We start from the raw sequence: 15,207 nt of genomic DNA, 5'->3' as shown, positions 1-15,207 counted from the left end.
AATAGAGGTATTATGACATGTTTTACAAACTGTAAAGCTTTGCGAATCCATGAGCAAATACACAGTGACAGTAAATGACCACTTTGATGGCCATGATTCACATTGCATTATTTTTGGCAAATAAGTTGTGGTTCACTTAATCCATCCCAAGCCTCCAACTCTATCTTTACTGTTCCCTGTACTAATGGGGACTTTTATGTTGTACTGCGGTGTAAATGTTCACTGATAAAAATGGCAGGCTCATAATTGGAAGGGGATTGACCCTTCTGGAAAAACAGAGGTGTACCAGGAACAAGAAGGTTATTAGGACTTTCTGGGGGACACAACTAAGACTACAGCAGCGTTAGGTTTATTCAGTGTGTGTCCTGGTGAGGAAGGACACTGTACGTCAGGGGCTTTGTGTGCTGCTGGAAATTGGCTGTGGTTTGTGTGTTCTGCGTGTGGATGTGTTGCAAGAGTTACTGAGACTTTATTTTGTTGTGAGCGGGAATGAGGCTGAGGATATTGATGCTGCCACTAGTTTGTAGCTGGCCTAAGCAACAAACTGTGTCAGAACAAGAGCAACAAGTAACCTCCTGCACGAAATGAGGAATTTATGGAGTGGAATTTCTTCTTTCTGTTATTTTTTATTAATACTGTCTTAGCAGTAGAAAAGACTTGAATGTCACAAATAACTAGATGCTGCCATGTGTGAAAAGCGTCAGGAAATCAAGAAAGAATAGGTGGCATTGTTTTTGTCTTCCAGCAGTTTGTGACAGAAGTGATTCAGACTTACGATACACCTGAATCACGCTGCTGAAGTTCAGCTGCAGTTTTGGGAAGAGCACACGTGTGAAACTGTAGATAGTTGCCAAAAGAATATAACAGGGTCCTTCTAGAGATACACTCCTGGAAGGAAAAGGAGCTGGCTAGTGAGAGAAAATTGTGGGTTGAGGAATGAGATTTTATTTCTAACTGAGAAGAAAAAGATGAAAAAGACAGTGGCAAGGAAAAAAGCGTATCTAGTCCAGGAAGAGAAGGAAAGGTAAACACCACTGCAATTAGATCACCATTAATGTAGGTGATGAAGTGGTCTGCCAGTCTGCTTGGAAACAGCTGTAGTCAATGAGAAATGAGAGAAATATTTGTAATAAACACCAATCCTTTCTTCACCCCCATATTTGAAATGAACAAGCCAAAGAAAACAAGCTCCCTAAATCAGGAACATGGCCAGAAATGTCTGACGCAGCTGACCTGTTAGGATAGCACAGAATCTGTGTGAGACAGCCTGGCTGTGGAGGAGTAAATGACAAGGCTGCATACAGGGTATTGAAGAATGTGCATGTTGAGTAACTGTAGAGATAAATGGTAGGAATAGCATTGTTTATTCCACTTGTATTGTGCAAAAGGAATAATGCAGGCATGTGCAACTTAAGTAAATTTGGGAAAAAGATGAAAGTTTTTACTACCGTAGAGTCATGAGCTATCCCCAAAGTGAGATTTGGTTATGGATTAAAGATCTCTTTACTCTTGTTAGAGAAAATTACTACCAGGAATTATGTCATTATGGGAGACTTTAACTTCCCTGATACAGATTGGAGAAGAATTGCTAGTAATAATGGTGGGGCCCAGATATTCCTGGATGTGATATCCGACAAATTTCTTCATCAAACACTCACTGACTCATGAAGAGGGGATGCTATTTTAAACTCAATTTGGTAAGTAATGAAGATATTATGGATGAGAATAGAAATGACCATTGAGGGTTCGTGAGTTACTCAAGTTTAAATGGAAGGATAAACAAACCAGGTCTGTAACTAAGGCTTCAGATTTCAAAAGCGGTGCTTGAAGAATCAAGGCAATGAAGTCATCTGCTCTGAGCACGTTGGGTGTTGGAACAGGCAGGGTGTAAAACGTTTCTTCAGTTCCAGATTGCTAATGCCATATTGCATCTGTATTCCACAGAAGAAACCGTCCTGTTAGAAATGGGCTCCATGCCATTAACTGCCTCAAAAGAAATAAGGATAAGCTCAGAGCCTCTGAAGAACAGGGGGAAGAGAAGACCGATGATAAACCAATACTTTTAGTCTGGGAAATGGATAAAATGAGAATTACCAGCCAACAGTCAGTTTGAGTTAGACCTTGCAAAAGACATGAAAGCATAGATGATGATCTACCAGCTCTTAAAGAGAACAAAAAGGAAGCAGGGCCGAGTTCGGATGAAAAACTACTCTAGAAATGTTTCGAAAGAATCCCCTTGCCTCAGTTTTGTAGTGGGGACACTGGTCAGAAAGTAAGAGCTGAATGTACTCAGTTCAGAGCAGAAAGAGAACTCCCATCAAATTAGGGAGGGAATGGGTACATGAAGCATGAGATGTGCAGTTCCAGCTGGCTGGTATCTGGTATTGTAGATAAATACTTTAAATCTGTGACACAACATATAGCTGGAACATCTAACTCTAAATCACCTACACTTGGAGAAGAAGAACATGATCTGACCAGTTTCCAGTCCTTTCACTCTGATTTTTTTTCTCTCCTTCAAAAGTCAATACTGAACATGGGTAAACTGGAGAATATTATTGAAGTGTAGCATACTTTTCAGAGAAACTACATTTAAAGACTAACAATCTTCAATAAAACTGGCTTTTCCCAGTCAGAAGAGCAGTAGTAGAACTAGGCTCTGAACTTTCGACTTGCGTCATTTGGAAGTTACTGAACCAGAGGAGTGGGTAGTGCAGGGAGGACAAGATGTGTGAAGAAACAGGCTCAAAGAAAGAGGGATTGTTTTCAGGGGAAAGCTGGGAAGGATGGAGGCTGTTGTTGAAGCCAAAGGTCAGTGTTGGGCTGATCTTGTTTGATGTTTACATGAAAAACAATGGTCAACAAGAGTAGGAGTGAGATGAGTAAATACAGAGGTGCTGTCAGGAAGGGATTCTTGGGATGTTGTACGCTGTTCACCTGTTCAGGATTGAAACAAATTCTAGTTATATAGCCTTCCACTTAGCAGTGAAAGAGAGACAAGGAGGAAGAAAGTATCTAAATACTCCAGTGAGTGAATGTGAACTGTCAGCGTGATGCATTTTTGAAGGTGCAGCTGTGTTCCTAGAGGTACCGTATGTGAGCATCTGAGATGCTGCCTACACATGTGTGAACGGTTCTGGTCACCCATGCACGAGATAGGTTGAATCAAACTAAAATAAAGTAAATGATTAGTTTTATGGGAGACCTGAGAACTTAGATATTATTCCCATGGAGAGAATTCCAGCAGGAGAAAGAATTTAAGCTGAACAGTTGTAGCTGGATACTTTCTGTTCTCTAGTAAATTCTGAAACTTAAAATAACTGTGAAGCTATAGAACATTCTTGTAATGCCTTGTGGGACAGAATATTCCTTACTTTTGGGAAGGAACTATCTGTTTATGAAAAAGATGGAGATAGTGTGTTGCAACAGAGGAACAAAGAGGTGATATCTAGGACCGCTGTTCAGGCTGCTGTTCTGTTGTAAGTAGCTACTTAGAAAACTGGGAAACACTTCTCAGGCTTTTGTTTGTTTAAAGCTGGTTGTGTTTGAGAATAAACAACTTTATTTTGTTTAAAGACACAAAATGCTTTGACAGGTAGTTCTGTATTTCTGCTTTCTCTGTACTAAGCATGTATGTAGTTGTGCTAAACTTGCTACTTGTACAGATTATATGTACAGAACATACTGAAAAAAGTTACTTTGATCTTAACTTGACAGTTGTAATAATTTTAGTTTGCATATACTGTTCAAAACTGCACGTAGGGAAGAATGAGTTGACAGTGCAGAGCGCCAGTGAATTTCTAAATTTTGAGTGAATTTAGAAGTGCGAGGCGAGAACCATTCTGCAGTCACGAGCAATGAGAAGATTCAGTTAGCTGAGGAAAGATTTGCTGGATGGGGTTATGTTTCAGAAGCAGATAATCAACCTGCAAAACTCCTTGCTGCAAAATATTGTCAACTGATTTGACCCTCAGCCCTGCTCAGAATTGGAACTGGTGATGTGTGTGATTTGCCCTGTTTGGTGCAGGGGCTGTAGAGCTCACATAGTGTTCCTCACTCTGTGTAGCTGAGGATGGAAAACACACTCAGCACAGCCGGTTCTTCTTGTAGCTCAGCCTGCAGACCTGCTCCTCCAGCTCCGATTTATCAGTGTGGTTATCAGTGTGCATTCAGCTCCCCGTGGGAGGGCACCTGAGCAAGACTGTCTGGTGCTTAGAGCAGGAGGATTCACTCCTGTTGGCCGCAGGGCTGTGGAAGACAGTTTGTTAGAAAGGGAAGAAGCGTGTTGACACCTGGTCCCTTCAGGGCTGAGCTGGGGAGCTTCCGTGGGGTCCATCACTTCACTGCTCTGAACAAGTCAATGAAGGTGAAGGTCTTGCAGCTCCCTGTGCTCGTGTGAATTAAATCAGAGCATAAATTAAGAGGTTTATGCTTCCATTTCTTGCATTCTAAAGTTTTCTGTTGTGTTAAAGATGTTGAGTACTGGAATCATATACTTGGAAATGGTTAGAAAGCTTGCATTTGTCCCCATTATTTCAAATTGGGGCAGCTGCATGGTATTAAACGTGTAATTAGCGTTTTCTTAGCAAATTAAATGCTCGGAACACTTGAAAATGGCTTGAATTTGAAAAATACTAAAGTAACTTGTGTCATGACATCTATGAAAAGATAACAGGTGAAATTTCACCTTATTCTACTTGAAATTAAATTTGATAACTGCTTTCAGAAGGTCACATTTGGATAACTGTGTGCTTAAATGCTTTCTGTTAGTAAAGATGCCAGAGTTCTAATGCCTGTGATTATTTTCTCATGGAACAAAGTACATTTTACAAAGAATTTAAGCACATCAAAGGCAAGGTGGAAACAATACTATGAATTAAAGGACGTGGCCGTGTCTTTGCTTTTAAGGTATTGATTCTCTTTGAAATACCTTTGTGGTCATGGAATCTCTGTCAAGTACCAAATATTAAAGCTGAGAAGGTGAAATTAGTGAAACTACTCACAACTAGAGAGGAACAGTGAGAGTGGGTTGAGGTCTTCACAAAAATACAAGGTCAACAACCTGGCAGGTAACGATACAATAATGCTCGTAAGTGTACTAATTAACTTCTGTATATTTTTCTTTAGATTTGCAAACGAGACTATCTCAGCAGAATGAAGGTAAACTAGCATTTAATACGACTTGTCACCAGTAGGTTTTGTTACAGATGTCTATAAGGGAAATGATTCCGCTGTAGAGTTTGCCAGCACCCTGAGAAATTATATATTTTATTGGTGCCAGTAGGAATTGTACTATGTATTGCTTATGGACTGAAAATAACAATGTGTGTTCAACACCCAGCCTTTTCTTTGTAGCGTTTCCCCAGTGCTGGTAGTATTTCCCAGCCATGTGATGGTCTAGGAGATGTGTGGGTTTTGGTGTGGTTGCGTGTGGGGTTTTTTCCTGCCTTGGAGGTGGGGACCAGAGTGGTCATTTGAGAATCAGGAGGTGGGGATGACTGTCCCAGATTAGTCACCATCTCACTCTGACCACACAGCCCAAATGTCATCTTATGTAGAGAGAAGGTGGCCATTAATTCAGCTTAACGAACAGAAGTTTGAGCCTATAGGACAGACAGTGCTTGTCTTTCATACGATGAGCTGTGATGATGAGCAAGCAATAAATGACAAGTAATAATCCCATAGCTACTGACAAAGTTCCATTCTAAACTGCTGCTGACACACAGCTTGGGCAGAATGTGCAGATACCTGTGGAGATGTCTGTCTGCATTTAGGTGTTCACATTGAAAATCTGCCAAAATCAATGTGCAGGGTTATCATTTCACTTCTCAGCTCCAGCTGTAGCTCATCTCTGCTGTTTTGTGGATTAATCCGTTTAAAGTTTCTCTATCATAGACAGCGCCTAGTTATAAGTTGTGCTTTCCTGCCCTTGATTTGCTGTTTAGTTAGAACTGCTGCTATTATTGCTGAATGTTGGGATGTTAAAGAATATGTAGAAGATCCTAATTGAAGTTGTAGCCATGCATAGTGGGTTCTTAGATTTGTTTACTGTTTTTTTTCCATTGCAACAGTTCTGGCTGCAGCTGCTTCTGTACAACCGCTTGCAACACAGTGCTTCCAGCTTTCCAACATGTTCAATCCCCAAACGTAAGTGATTTATCTTCGTTTCTGTTTGGCGTTTGTTGATGACTTTAACATCTGAGAAAAGATTTTGTCTGAGTGGTAACAATTCCATCTCTGTCCTGTTCTTCCTCCACCCCCTACAGTGAAGAAGAAGCTGGCTGGGATACAGAAATTAAAGATGATGTGATTGAGGAATGTAACAAACACGGAGGAGTTATCCACATCTATGTAGACAAAAACTCGGCTCAGGTATGACTGTTCCCAGGGACACGCTGAGTGAGCGGGTGTTAGGAGCTTTGTTGCTTTGTAGCGTATAGAGGGAGCATTACAAGTATTATTTTATTTTCTTAAGCGGACTCTAGATTTCTTGAAGTTATTTTACAGTTTTTGCAGAACGTAGGTGTTGTTCCCTCCTGTTTTGAGTCATTGTGTGTAAATCCAGTGGGGGTTTGAGAGCGGTCTGCTCTTAGGGATTTACACAGCAGAAGTTGCTGTGGAAATACAACCTGAAGAGTAGTGGCCTCTTGATTTCTGATATTGGGCTTTTCCCTTAAGCTGCACATTGCCCAAAAACTGCAGTTTCCTCTGTGTCTAGAGAATACAAGCTTGTGCACAAAGGACACCCTGCTGCAGTGGGCTTGAGATGGGGGGGTGGTCCCTGCTGGAAACGCTTGTGTTCACTGTGACATTGCAATGGTGCCGCTGGCAGCCGCAGCGCCCGGAGTTGTAACTGGGGGGGAAGAGAAAAGGGGCTCCTGTGCAGAATTAACTGCAGATTAATGCCTGTTTGAGGGGCTCAGCCTGCGGGGTAAAAAGGCAAACACATTCTTCTCTGTGTTCACTTTTATACATTCCGCAGACTGGTTATCTCTTCCCCTGTGTTTCAGCTCTAAGAACATCAACTCTGGAAGGTCTATAGAGAGGTTTGGCCTTCTTGAACTCCCTTTATGTAGAAATGTCAGCCCAAACTGAAGTTCTGATTCAAACGCTCTTGTAGTCAGATTGATTTCTAACCATCAGACGCCGGAGGCAGCGTGGTGGTGTGTTCGAGGCTGACATCTCGGTGCTGTCCCTGCCGGTCGGTGTTGCTGAGCTGAGACTGTCCTGCCCTTGGCGCTTGCAAACCTTTGTTGTCCCTGTGCTGCCTCTACACAAGACTTGTCACCCGAAACCCTTTCACGTGGGTTACTGAGATGTTGGATTAGAGCTGGGCTGCAGTCTGGCACACAAAACAACGGACAGTCTCTGCTGGCATTTGGTAACCCTCAACATCACTGCTATGCTGGACTGCTGGGCTGATGGGAGGTGGAAACCTTTCCCAGAGTAAATCCTGTTACAGTCTCAAAGAAAACAATGTGTCCTTCAGCAGATGGGGAGAGCAACAAAAAACCAACACACAACCCCCCCCAAAGCAACAGCCCTCAACTTACCCCCCATAGTGTCTGAGCACATATTACTGCAGGTCTGGTTCACATTAGCAAGTGGATTTAAAATAAAAAAACCTATAGCTACTGTATCATGAATTAGCAGTTTGTCATATGAAATCCATTTTGTCACAGTAGCGACCCTGATACAAAATAACCACTGATATTGTAAAATACTTTGTTTGAACCGAAGTTTCCACAGTGCTATTCTGTTCTCCTGACTTAGATTCTGGTCACCTTGTCCTTTAAGGATTTTCCTTTGGTGGGTTTAGGGCTCTTTCCAGGCTGAGGGCTGTCAGTAACCAGCCCCCAAGCCGTGATTTGGGGGCGAGAGGATCGCAGCCCCCACTGAACGTGTGGTCCTGAGTACCGCCCCAGTCTACAGCGCGGTGTGTGCAGGAAGACTAAAGCTTTGTGTTGCTGCATCTCGCTTGGAGGCTCCATCAGCCGGGATCCCTGTGCCAGGGGAGGCTGAGGCCGGAGCTGCGTGCCTGGGTTGCTGGGAGCCCCTGATCTCAGGTTCGCCCTCCAAAGGAGTGAGTTGGGTCACGGTAGGAACAGTACAGGCTGGCAAGGGCTGCTAAAGGGAAGGCTGGACTCTCTTTCTCTTGTCCTATAACATCTGGTTCAGCTAGGATCTCTATCTGGTTCAAGTAATGCTCTGTTTTTAAGTAAGAAGACAGCAAAATGCAATGTGGGCGTTTGTATGTCTGGCAGTTGATGAATGTAAACATTGCAGTGCTCTGGATTAGACTGCTGTAGTGCTTAATGTGTGGATGGGAAGCTTTAGGTATCTCTGGGGGAGTTAAAAGATCAGTCTGTCATTTATGTTAGAAATCATCTGAGGCTCTTCCTGCCCTGCTCTGACGGGCTTTTCCCCTTTGTCTCAGTCCCTGTTGAGCTACAGACAGATGCTGAAGTTCATTTATGAGGATTTTTAGTGTCTCAGGCCTCCCTGAGGTGCTTGCCATCTTTCCTGCCCCGGGGAATGGAGGGCTTAACCCTTTCATGAACCAGCCTGGACTGCGGATCTAGTGACGCTTTTGTGGTTGAAGTTGATGACTTGCAGAACTCGATGGGCGGCTGGGAGCTGAGGCGGCCAAACTCCTGCTTTTCTGTTTCACATGAGATTTGTAGTCAGCAACCATTCGATACTCTCTTTGAAGGCTTATTGTGAGCGATCATTTCAGGTCAGGCTCACATTTGGGCTGTTTTGCAGAATCCTATTTAGAGAAGTTTTGTGCTGAGGTGACTGTGGTTGTGCGTGGCGATGCGTGTCAGTCAGACGCTGCCCACTGCTCCGGTTTCTGGTGCTCCTTCTGCATTATCAGCTGATACCAGCAGGAGCATCACGGGCAGGTTTGCGCGTCCTGGCTGAGCCAGGGACCCCAGCTGAGCCAGGGACGTGTCCTGAGCGCGGAGCCGGGCAGGTTTCCCAGTTGTCTGATGGGCTGTATCGCTTCTGTGTTCCAGGGCAACGTGTACGTCAAATGTCCTTCGATCGCCGCTGCCATCGCAGCTGTGAACGCGTTGCATGGGAGGTGGTTTGCAGGTGAGTGGGTGACCTGTACAGACTGACATTTATTTGTGAGTTACAGAAATACCAAATACTGATGATTATTATTCTTTCCCCTTTAAATGTTCTGCTCAGGTAAAATGATTACGGCAGCCTATGTACCTCTTCCCACGTACCACAGCCTCTTCCCGGACTCCATGACTGCAACCCAGCTATTGGTTCCTGTCCGACGATGAAGATGGATTTAGTCAGTTTTGTACATAGTTATTTTTTGGAGGAAGATTGAGTTATCTTTTATTTAGATAAAACTAAAGGAAAGGATTTAATGTCATTTTGTGTACACTTCCTGCTACGTTTAAAATAAAATGAAGTAAGCAGAAATGCAGTGTGTTCATTCTCCCTAACTAGCATTTCCACTGTATACAAAGCTGTTGACTTCTTGTTCTGCCTTGTAATTCTTGTACATTTACTAAGGTGATCTGTAGGAACTGAGAAGTAGCTCATAGAAAACAAGTTCTCTGTAAAAGGCAGATGGGACATAATGACATTTTTAATGTTTCACAAGCCTTTCTTTTAACGCAGCAATTACATTTTACATTTCACTAAATGTAGGCGATCTGCTAAAGGTTGATATCGGAGATAGACTTTATGAAGGGACATATTTAGTGTTTTGTATAAATGGAACTTTCAAAAGGCTACTGAAAGCTGACCAGACGGCCCCTCAGCTTGCGTTGTGCTGAATATTTGGTAAGAATAGAAGGATTGAAGGGTTTTATTTCTTGATGGTAACTTTTGATTAATGTATCTGTAAAAGTTTCTTTGTAAATACTGTGTGAGGTGTGTCTAAGTTTCCAAACAAAACCATCTCTGCATTTCCAGACAGGTTCTATGTCCGCAGCGTGGCACAGGTGAAGGATTTCAGCCGAGTCTGAGAAGCAGTAGGAAATACAGAAACATGTTTTGTTCTGGTTGCATATAATCTTTGCTCTTTTTAAGCTCTGTGAGCTCTGAAATATATTTTTGGGTTACTTCAGTGTGTTTGACAAGACAGCTTGATATTTCTATCAAAGACTTTCATATTGCAACAATCTTTGTAAGAACCACTCAAAATAAAATTCTCTTAAAAAGGCCTTTCCTGAAGCTTTATTCCTCCGCTCTCCCGGCGTGACTTACGCAGTGCAGAGGTGACAGGTGCTTTGCAGCGGTGGGTGTTGGGGACACCGCTGGTTCCTGCTGCTCTGAACCCGCAGAGATCACGGTGAAGCGGGAGGATGGAGGAGGAATTGATGTTGGCTTTTAGTCTGGTTTCTGCTGGGAATCCTGCCCCCCGATCGCCCTCTTACTGCCCCTTCCCCCCGCCCTGTTGTTTGTAACCACAGGCTGGCTGAGCGGTGCAGAACGTGGCTGGGCTGGCTGCTCCTGTCTGGGGCTGCTGTTTGGGGTGGCCGTGGTGTTTGGGGTGACTGGTTGAGCTGCGGCCAGAGGCTGTTCAGCCAGGGCAGGAAAAGGCGCTGGGCAGTGGGAGCTGCTGCAAGGGGAATGTGCAGAGGGGCTGGGAATGTGCGACGTGGTGCTGCATGATGTGATGCTGCTGAAGCCAAGCGGAGCTGCTCTGCTGTTGACTTTTTTTCAGTTGCTGGTGGCAGCTGGAGTGACACTGGAGCTGTTGCAGAGCAGCTGTGTTGCTCAGCTCAGTTGTTGGTGGAGTTTCAGAGGTTCCTGAGCCATATGGCAGCAGGCAGAGGTTTCCAGGGGTAGATTTGTGTTTCTCCCTTAAAATCTGGAGAAGCAGCACCTGTGCTACATAAATGCTGTACAGGTGCTGGGTCTGTACAGGTGCTGGGTCCGGTTGTTCTGTTGCAAACCTGCCCTATCCTTACATGGAAATACAGCAGGAGCAACGATGAGCTTTGTTTCAAAGGGCAGATAACAGGGGTTGCAGGGTCGACAGTGCGACCCGCTGGTGAAGGGCAGGAGGGATCGGTTTTTCTTCTGTCTGTGCACACGCGATTACGTTGTCTCTTCCGAACAGATGTACCTCTCTGCATGCAAAACTACGTGGTAAAAGGCGTCTGCCTATGTTTTCGTAAACAATTGAGTGTGCGTGATCTGACAGCGGCATTTCCGCAGACAACTCCACAGTCCCAGTTCTGAAAGCCGCGCACCCCAGGACTGAATGTAGAAACCACCATTTGCACCAGTGTGCGCAAACACATATTCTGACAGACGTCTTTAATGCCACAGCAGCATGAACGTATTTACGTTCAAGCATATATCAGAAACAATGTGTGAACCGAGGATCTGTTGGTATTTTCTCCGTACGGCATGCTTCGTGGTAGCTCTCTTGCCAATCGCAGGCTTAGCGGTTTCTATACATTACTAGGTATAGGGAGAGAAAGAGATAACATCGGAAAACTTGCATTTTCAGCGCTGGAACCTAGTTGCTACGCCTTCTGTTTGTCCACATGAACACACACGATTCCTCACTGAAAACCAAGCAGAAACCTTTCCACAAGCTCCCAGCTAGGTGCACCCACCACCTCGTGCGTGCGAACGCAGCTAGAGAAAAGCACCTGCCTTTTCACACACTGATGCTTAAGCAAACGCCTGGCCGCACACATGCGCGCCCACTCTCATCTATAGACAGAAAGACGTACGCGAAACGTGCTGACATGCTTGAGAGTGAACACGTCCGTTGATAGATGGCGTACTACATCACGCATATGTGATTGCACAAGAATACTGTTTTGGAGGGTACCTGCACATATGTCTCTGTTCTTGGACGGCCATGTGCATGAAAGCATTTGTGTTTACAAACAATTGTCTGTCCACAGGTGTGTGCCCTGAGGCTGGCTCCATTCATGCATAAGCTATAGTGAGTGCACAGCTGCACTGTTGGCAACGTTCCGCGTGTTGCCCAGTCCTGCATTTCTCATGCGGACAGATGCAAGGGAGCTCTGTTAGTAAAGGAGCAAAGACAGTCATAGGCAGTACTGAATGCTGCTCCGTGGTACCTCTCTCCTATGGCAAATGTTTCAGAGTCACCTGAGGAAAGATGATTAGCAATCGATCTACAAAAGAAACAAAACAGATCATGCCATAACACAAAAGAGCAACAGGGCATCTCCTGACAAGCTTATCCCTGATCTATAGCTGAGAGCAAACACTTGTGTGCTTGTGGGAGAGAATGTGACTTTCCTGGAAGTGTTTGGGAGTTTTGCTCGGGTCCATGTTTGCTCAAGCTTGATAATCAACGTCTAGGATACCTGCAGACTGGTCCCTGTTGTTGTGGAGACAGTGTGCCTGTAAGTAAGTCTGTGTTTCTTAGTGCCTGCTGTATCTATCCGTTGCTCCACACGCGTGTGAGTCCATGTCTTTCTCTCCACAAGCTTGTGTGCTGATTTCGTCGCACATGTGCATCTGTGCTAGTGATGAGCTCAGCGGAGTGTGTCTCTTGACACTTGGTGTGCGTTGGCTGTGCCTGTGTGTAGCACAGCACAGCCACAACTGCTTCAGTGAACAGAGAAAAGGGAAATCATGCAGGCAGAGGCAACAAAGGAAAACTGAGGCAGGATTGACCTGTGCTCGACAGAGACGGATTCCTTGCACTGACATTTCTCAGTTACATGAGAAGAAAGCTGAGCGGTAGATTGACCGGAGAAATGTTTCCAAAGACGGCATTTAACGAATGAACAGGAGTGTGCGCGGCTTTCAGAAGTGTGCCTGAAAAGTGCCAAAACCAGCAGAGCTTGTGTTCAAAGAGTGTATAGACGGCTGTTTTATGTTCAAACAAAGGCACATGGTCCGATTTTTCTTCTGTGTGTGCACACGCGATTACGTTGTCTCTTCCGAACAGACATACCTCTCTGCATGCAAAACTATGTGGTAAAAGGCGTCTGCATATATTTTGGTAAACAATCGAGTGTGCGTGTTCAGACAGTGGCATTTATGCAGACATCTCCACAGACCCAGTTCTGAAAGCCCCGCACCCCAGGACTGAATGTAGAAACAACCAGTTGCACTGGTGTGAGCAATCACATATTCAGATGGACGTCTTTAATCTCACAGAAGCATGAACGTATTTACGTTCAAGCATGTATCAGAAACAATGTGTGAACAGATGAGCTACTGGTATTTTCTCTGTTCGGCATGCTTCGTTGTAGGTCTCTTGCCGATCGCTGGCTTATCGGCTTTCTTTGCGCGACTAGGTAGAAGGAGGCAATGCATTGGAGAGCTGGCAGGCTAAAACTGGGAGTTGGATGAGGCCAGCTCCTTTAGCAAGTGAGTCATTGAACAGCTCAGAAGTACTGTAAAAGCACACCTTGAGAGAACCCTGGTTGTCACAAAAGGGGAAAACAGTAGATTCTGTTGCTGAAAACGGACTGTGTGGTTTTGTGAACGTGGCTTCAGCCTTTTTTCTTCGAAGTAGGCTCATACCTACTTAAGAAAACTCATGACGATCATGTTGCAAACAAAGAATCAGTGTGGTGAGGCTGTAGAGTGGCCCTTGGTTTGTCCTGCCAACAATCTCTGAATGCAGATTCTCGCAGGTGTAGCGGAGCAGGCAGCAGCATCTCTGAGCAAAGCTCTGGGGGACAGGGTCCTGTGTGCTGGGCACAGCTTCCCTCCCCATTCTCTGCTCCCTTCTCCTTCAAGCAGGGGCTGCCCCACGCCGCGTACAGCCAGTTCCAGCCGGGCCCGGAGGTGGGTGTCTCCGTGGCAACCGCCCGGGCTCTGTGATGTGGATGCCTCGTCATACCCAGAGGCCATTGTGACATGGGGTCGTCATAGCCAGAGGCCATTGTGACACGGGGGTCCCCGCCCTGACCGTGGGGGTATTTAAGGAGCGAGAGCCCTGGGGTGCTCACTCCCAGGAAAGCATCTTCTCAGGAGCAGCAGCTTCTCAGGAGCAGCAGCTTCTCAGGAGGCAGCAGCTCCCCTGGGTGCCCATTGCAGCTCTGTGGTAGATGAGGCCTAAGATGCCCATCAACAAGGAGGCGAACGCCCACTCCCAGCCCTTAAGGCTGCCCCCCTTGCTCCACAGGCCACAGGGGAGGGATGGTACAGGGCAGGAGGGAGAGGCCGGTGGTTGGATGGGGCCACAAGCAGCTGCTGCGGTGCCGGGACTGCCGCCTCCATCCTATGTGTCCTGCTCCTGCTCCTGCCCGCAGGTCAGCCACAGCCTGGGCCAGCACACCCTCCAAAGCACCTGGGTCACGCCCTCGGTCCAGGAGCGCTTCCAGGACCACTATGAAGGTCCCCAGGAGGGGTCTGGCTGGCCCTGCAGCACCAACACCAAGGCAGCAGCAGAGGCAGAGTGCCCAGCACCTGCCCCACAGGGCCCCACAGCCTACGACACGGCCCTGTGGGCCACAGCCCAACGCATCGTCAGTGAGGCCATGCGCAGGGCTGTGGCTGAGATCCTGGGAGCTGGCCAGGAACCAGGGGAACAGCAGGACCTGGCCCAGCGCATGGATGTGGAGGAGGAGAACAGCAAAGAGGGGTGCCAAGGCAGCGACAACTCCATCCACAGCATCTGGATCAACCCCTTGGTCCAGGAGCACATCCAGGACACCCCTGTAGGTCCCCAGGGGAGGTCTGGCTTGCCCAGCTGCACAGACACAGAGGTGGCAGCAGAGGCAGAGCGCCCGGCACCTGCCCAGCACAGCCCCACAGAGGACGATGTGGCTCTGGCAGACATTGTGGAGTACATCGTCAGTGAGGCCGCGCGCAGGGCTGAGGCTGAGATCCAGGGACCCGGCCAGCGACCGGTGGAACAGCAGCACCAAGCCCAATGCACGGATGTTCCAATGGCAGCACCAGCACCCGCAGGACTTGAAGCCATTGAGGCTCATTTGGCAGGAGAGGATGAGGGACAGGCCAGCACAGCCCCTCTCGTCCCAGCTGCAAATGATGAAGAAAACACGATTTCTCCAATGTCCGGAGAGCACGGAGGAGAGACCAGCGCAGACGTCACCTGCCCAGCGCATGGCCCAGCTACATGGCAACGGCCTTCTCAGTTCAGGAGGGTGCTCCGGGCTCTGCGCAGGGCTTTCCGCTGCAGCTGCACCGCGGGACAGCAAGAGGAGTAGAGCCCGGCTGCCAGCGCCACGCGGGTGCCTGGACGTGCAGCTGGTCCTGAGC

General features: G+C 46.6%; 1 protein-coding gene across 8 annotated transcripts in view; it reads left to right on the top strand.

Moving 5' to 3' along the window:
- The window catches only part of RBM39 (RNA binding motif protein 39), a 30,122-nt gene extending 19,929 nt beyond the window's left edge, over positions 1-10,193 (top strand). For 7 of the 8 annotated variants that reach the window (XM_080354473.1, XM_080354470.1, XM_080354472.1 and 4 more), the window contains 5 exons: positions 5,128-5,160; positions 6,072-6,147; positions 6,267-6,372; positions 9,021-9,099; positions 9,199-10,193. In XM_080354473.1, coding sequence (XP_080210599.1) covers positions 5,128-5,160; positions 6,072-6,147; positions 6,267-6,372; positions 9,021-9,099; positions 9,199-9,299 — 395 coding nt within the window. In that variant the 3' untranslated portion in view covers positions 9,300-10,193. Of the gene's footprint in view, positions 1-1,573; positions 1,744-5,127; positions 5,161-6,071; positions 6,148-6,266; positions 6,373-9,020; positions 9,100-9,198 lie in introns of those variants that run through there. The other variant, XM_080354475.1, reaches the window with a different exon arrangement.
- The last annotated feature ends 5,014 nt before the right edge of the window (positions 10,194-15,207 follow it).

This window comes from Nesoenas mayeri (genome assembly GCF_963082525.1).
Source record: "Nesoenas mayeri genome assembly, chromosome: 16".
Taxonomy (NCBI): Eukaryota; Metazoa; Chordata; class Aves; order Columbiformes; family Columbidae; genus Nesoenas; species Nesoenas mayeri.
Note: the sequence above shows the minus strand (reverse complement) of the source record. Positions and strands in the feature narration are given on the sequence as shown.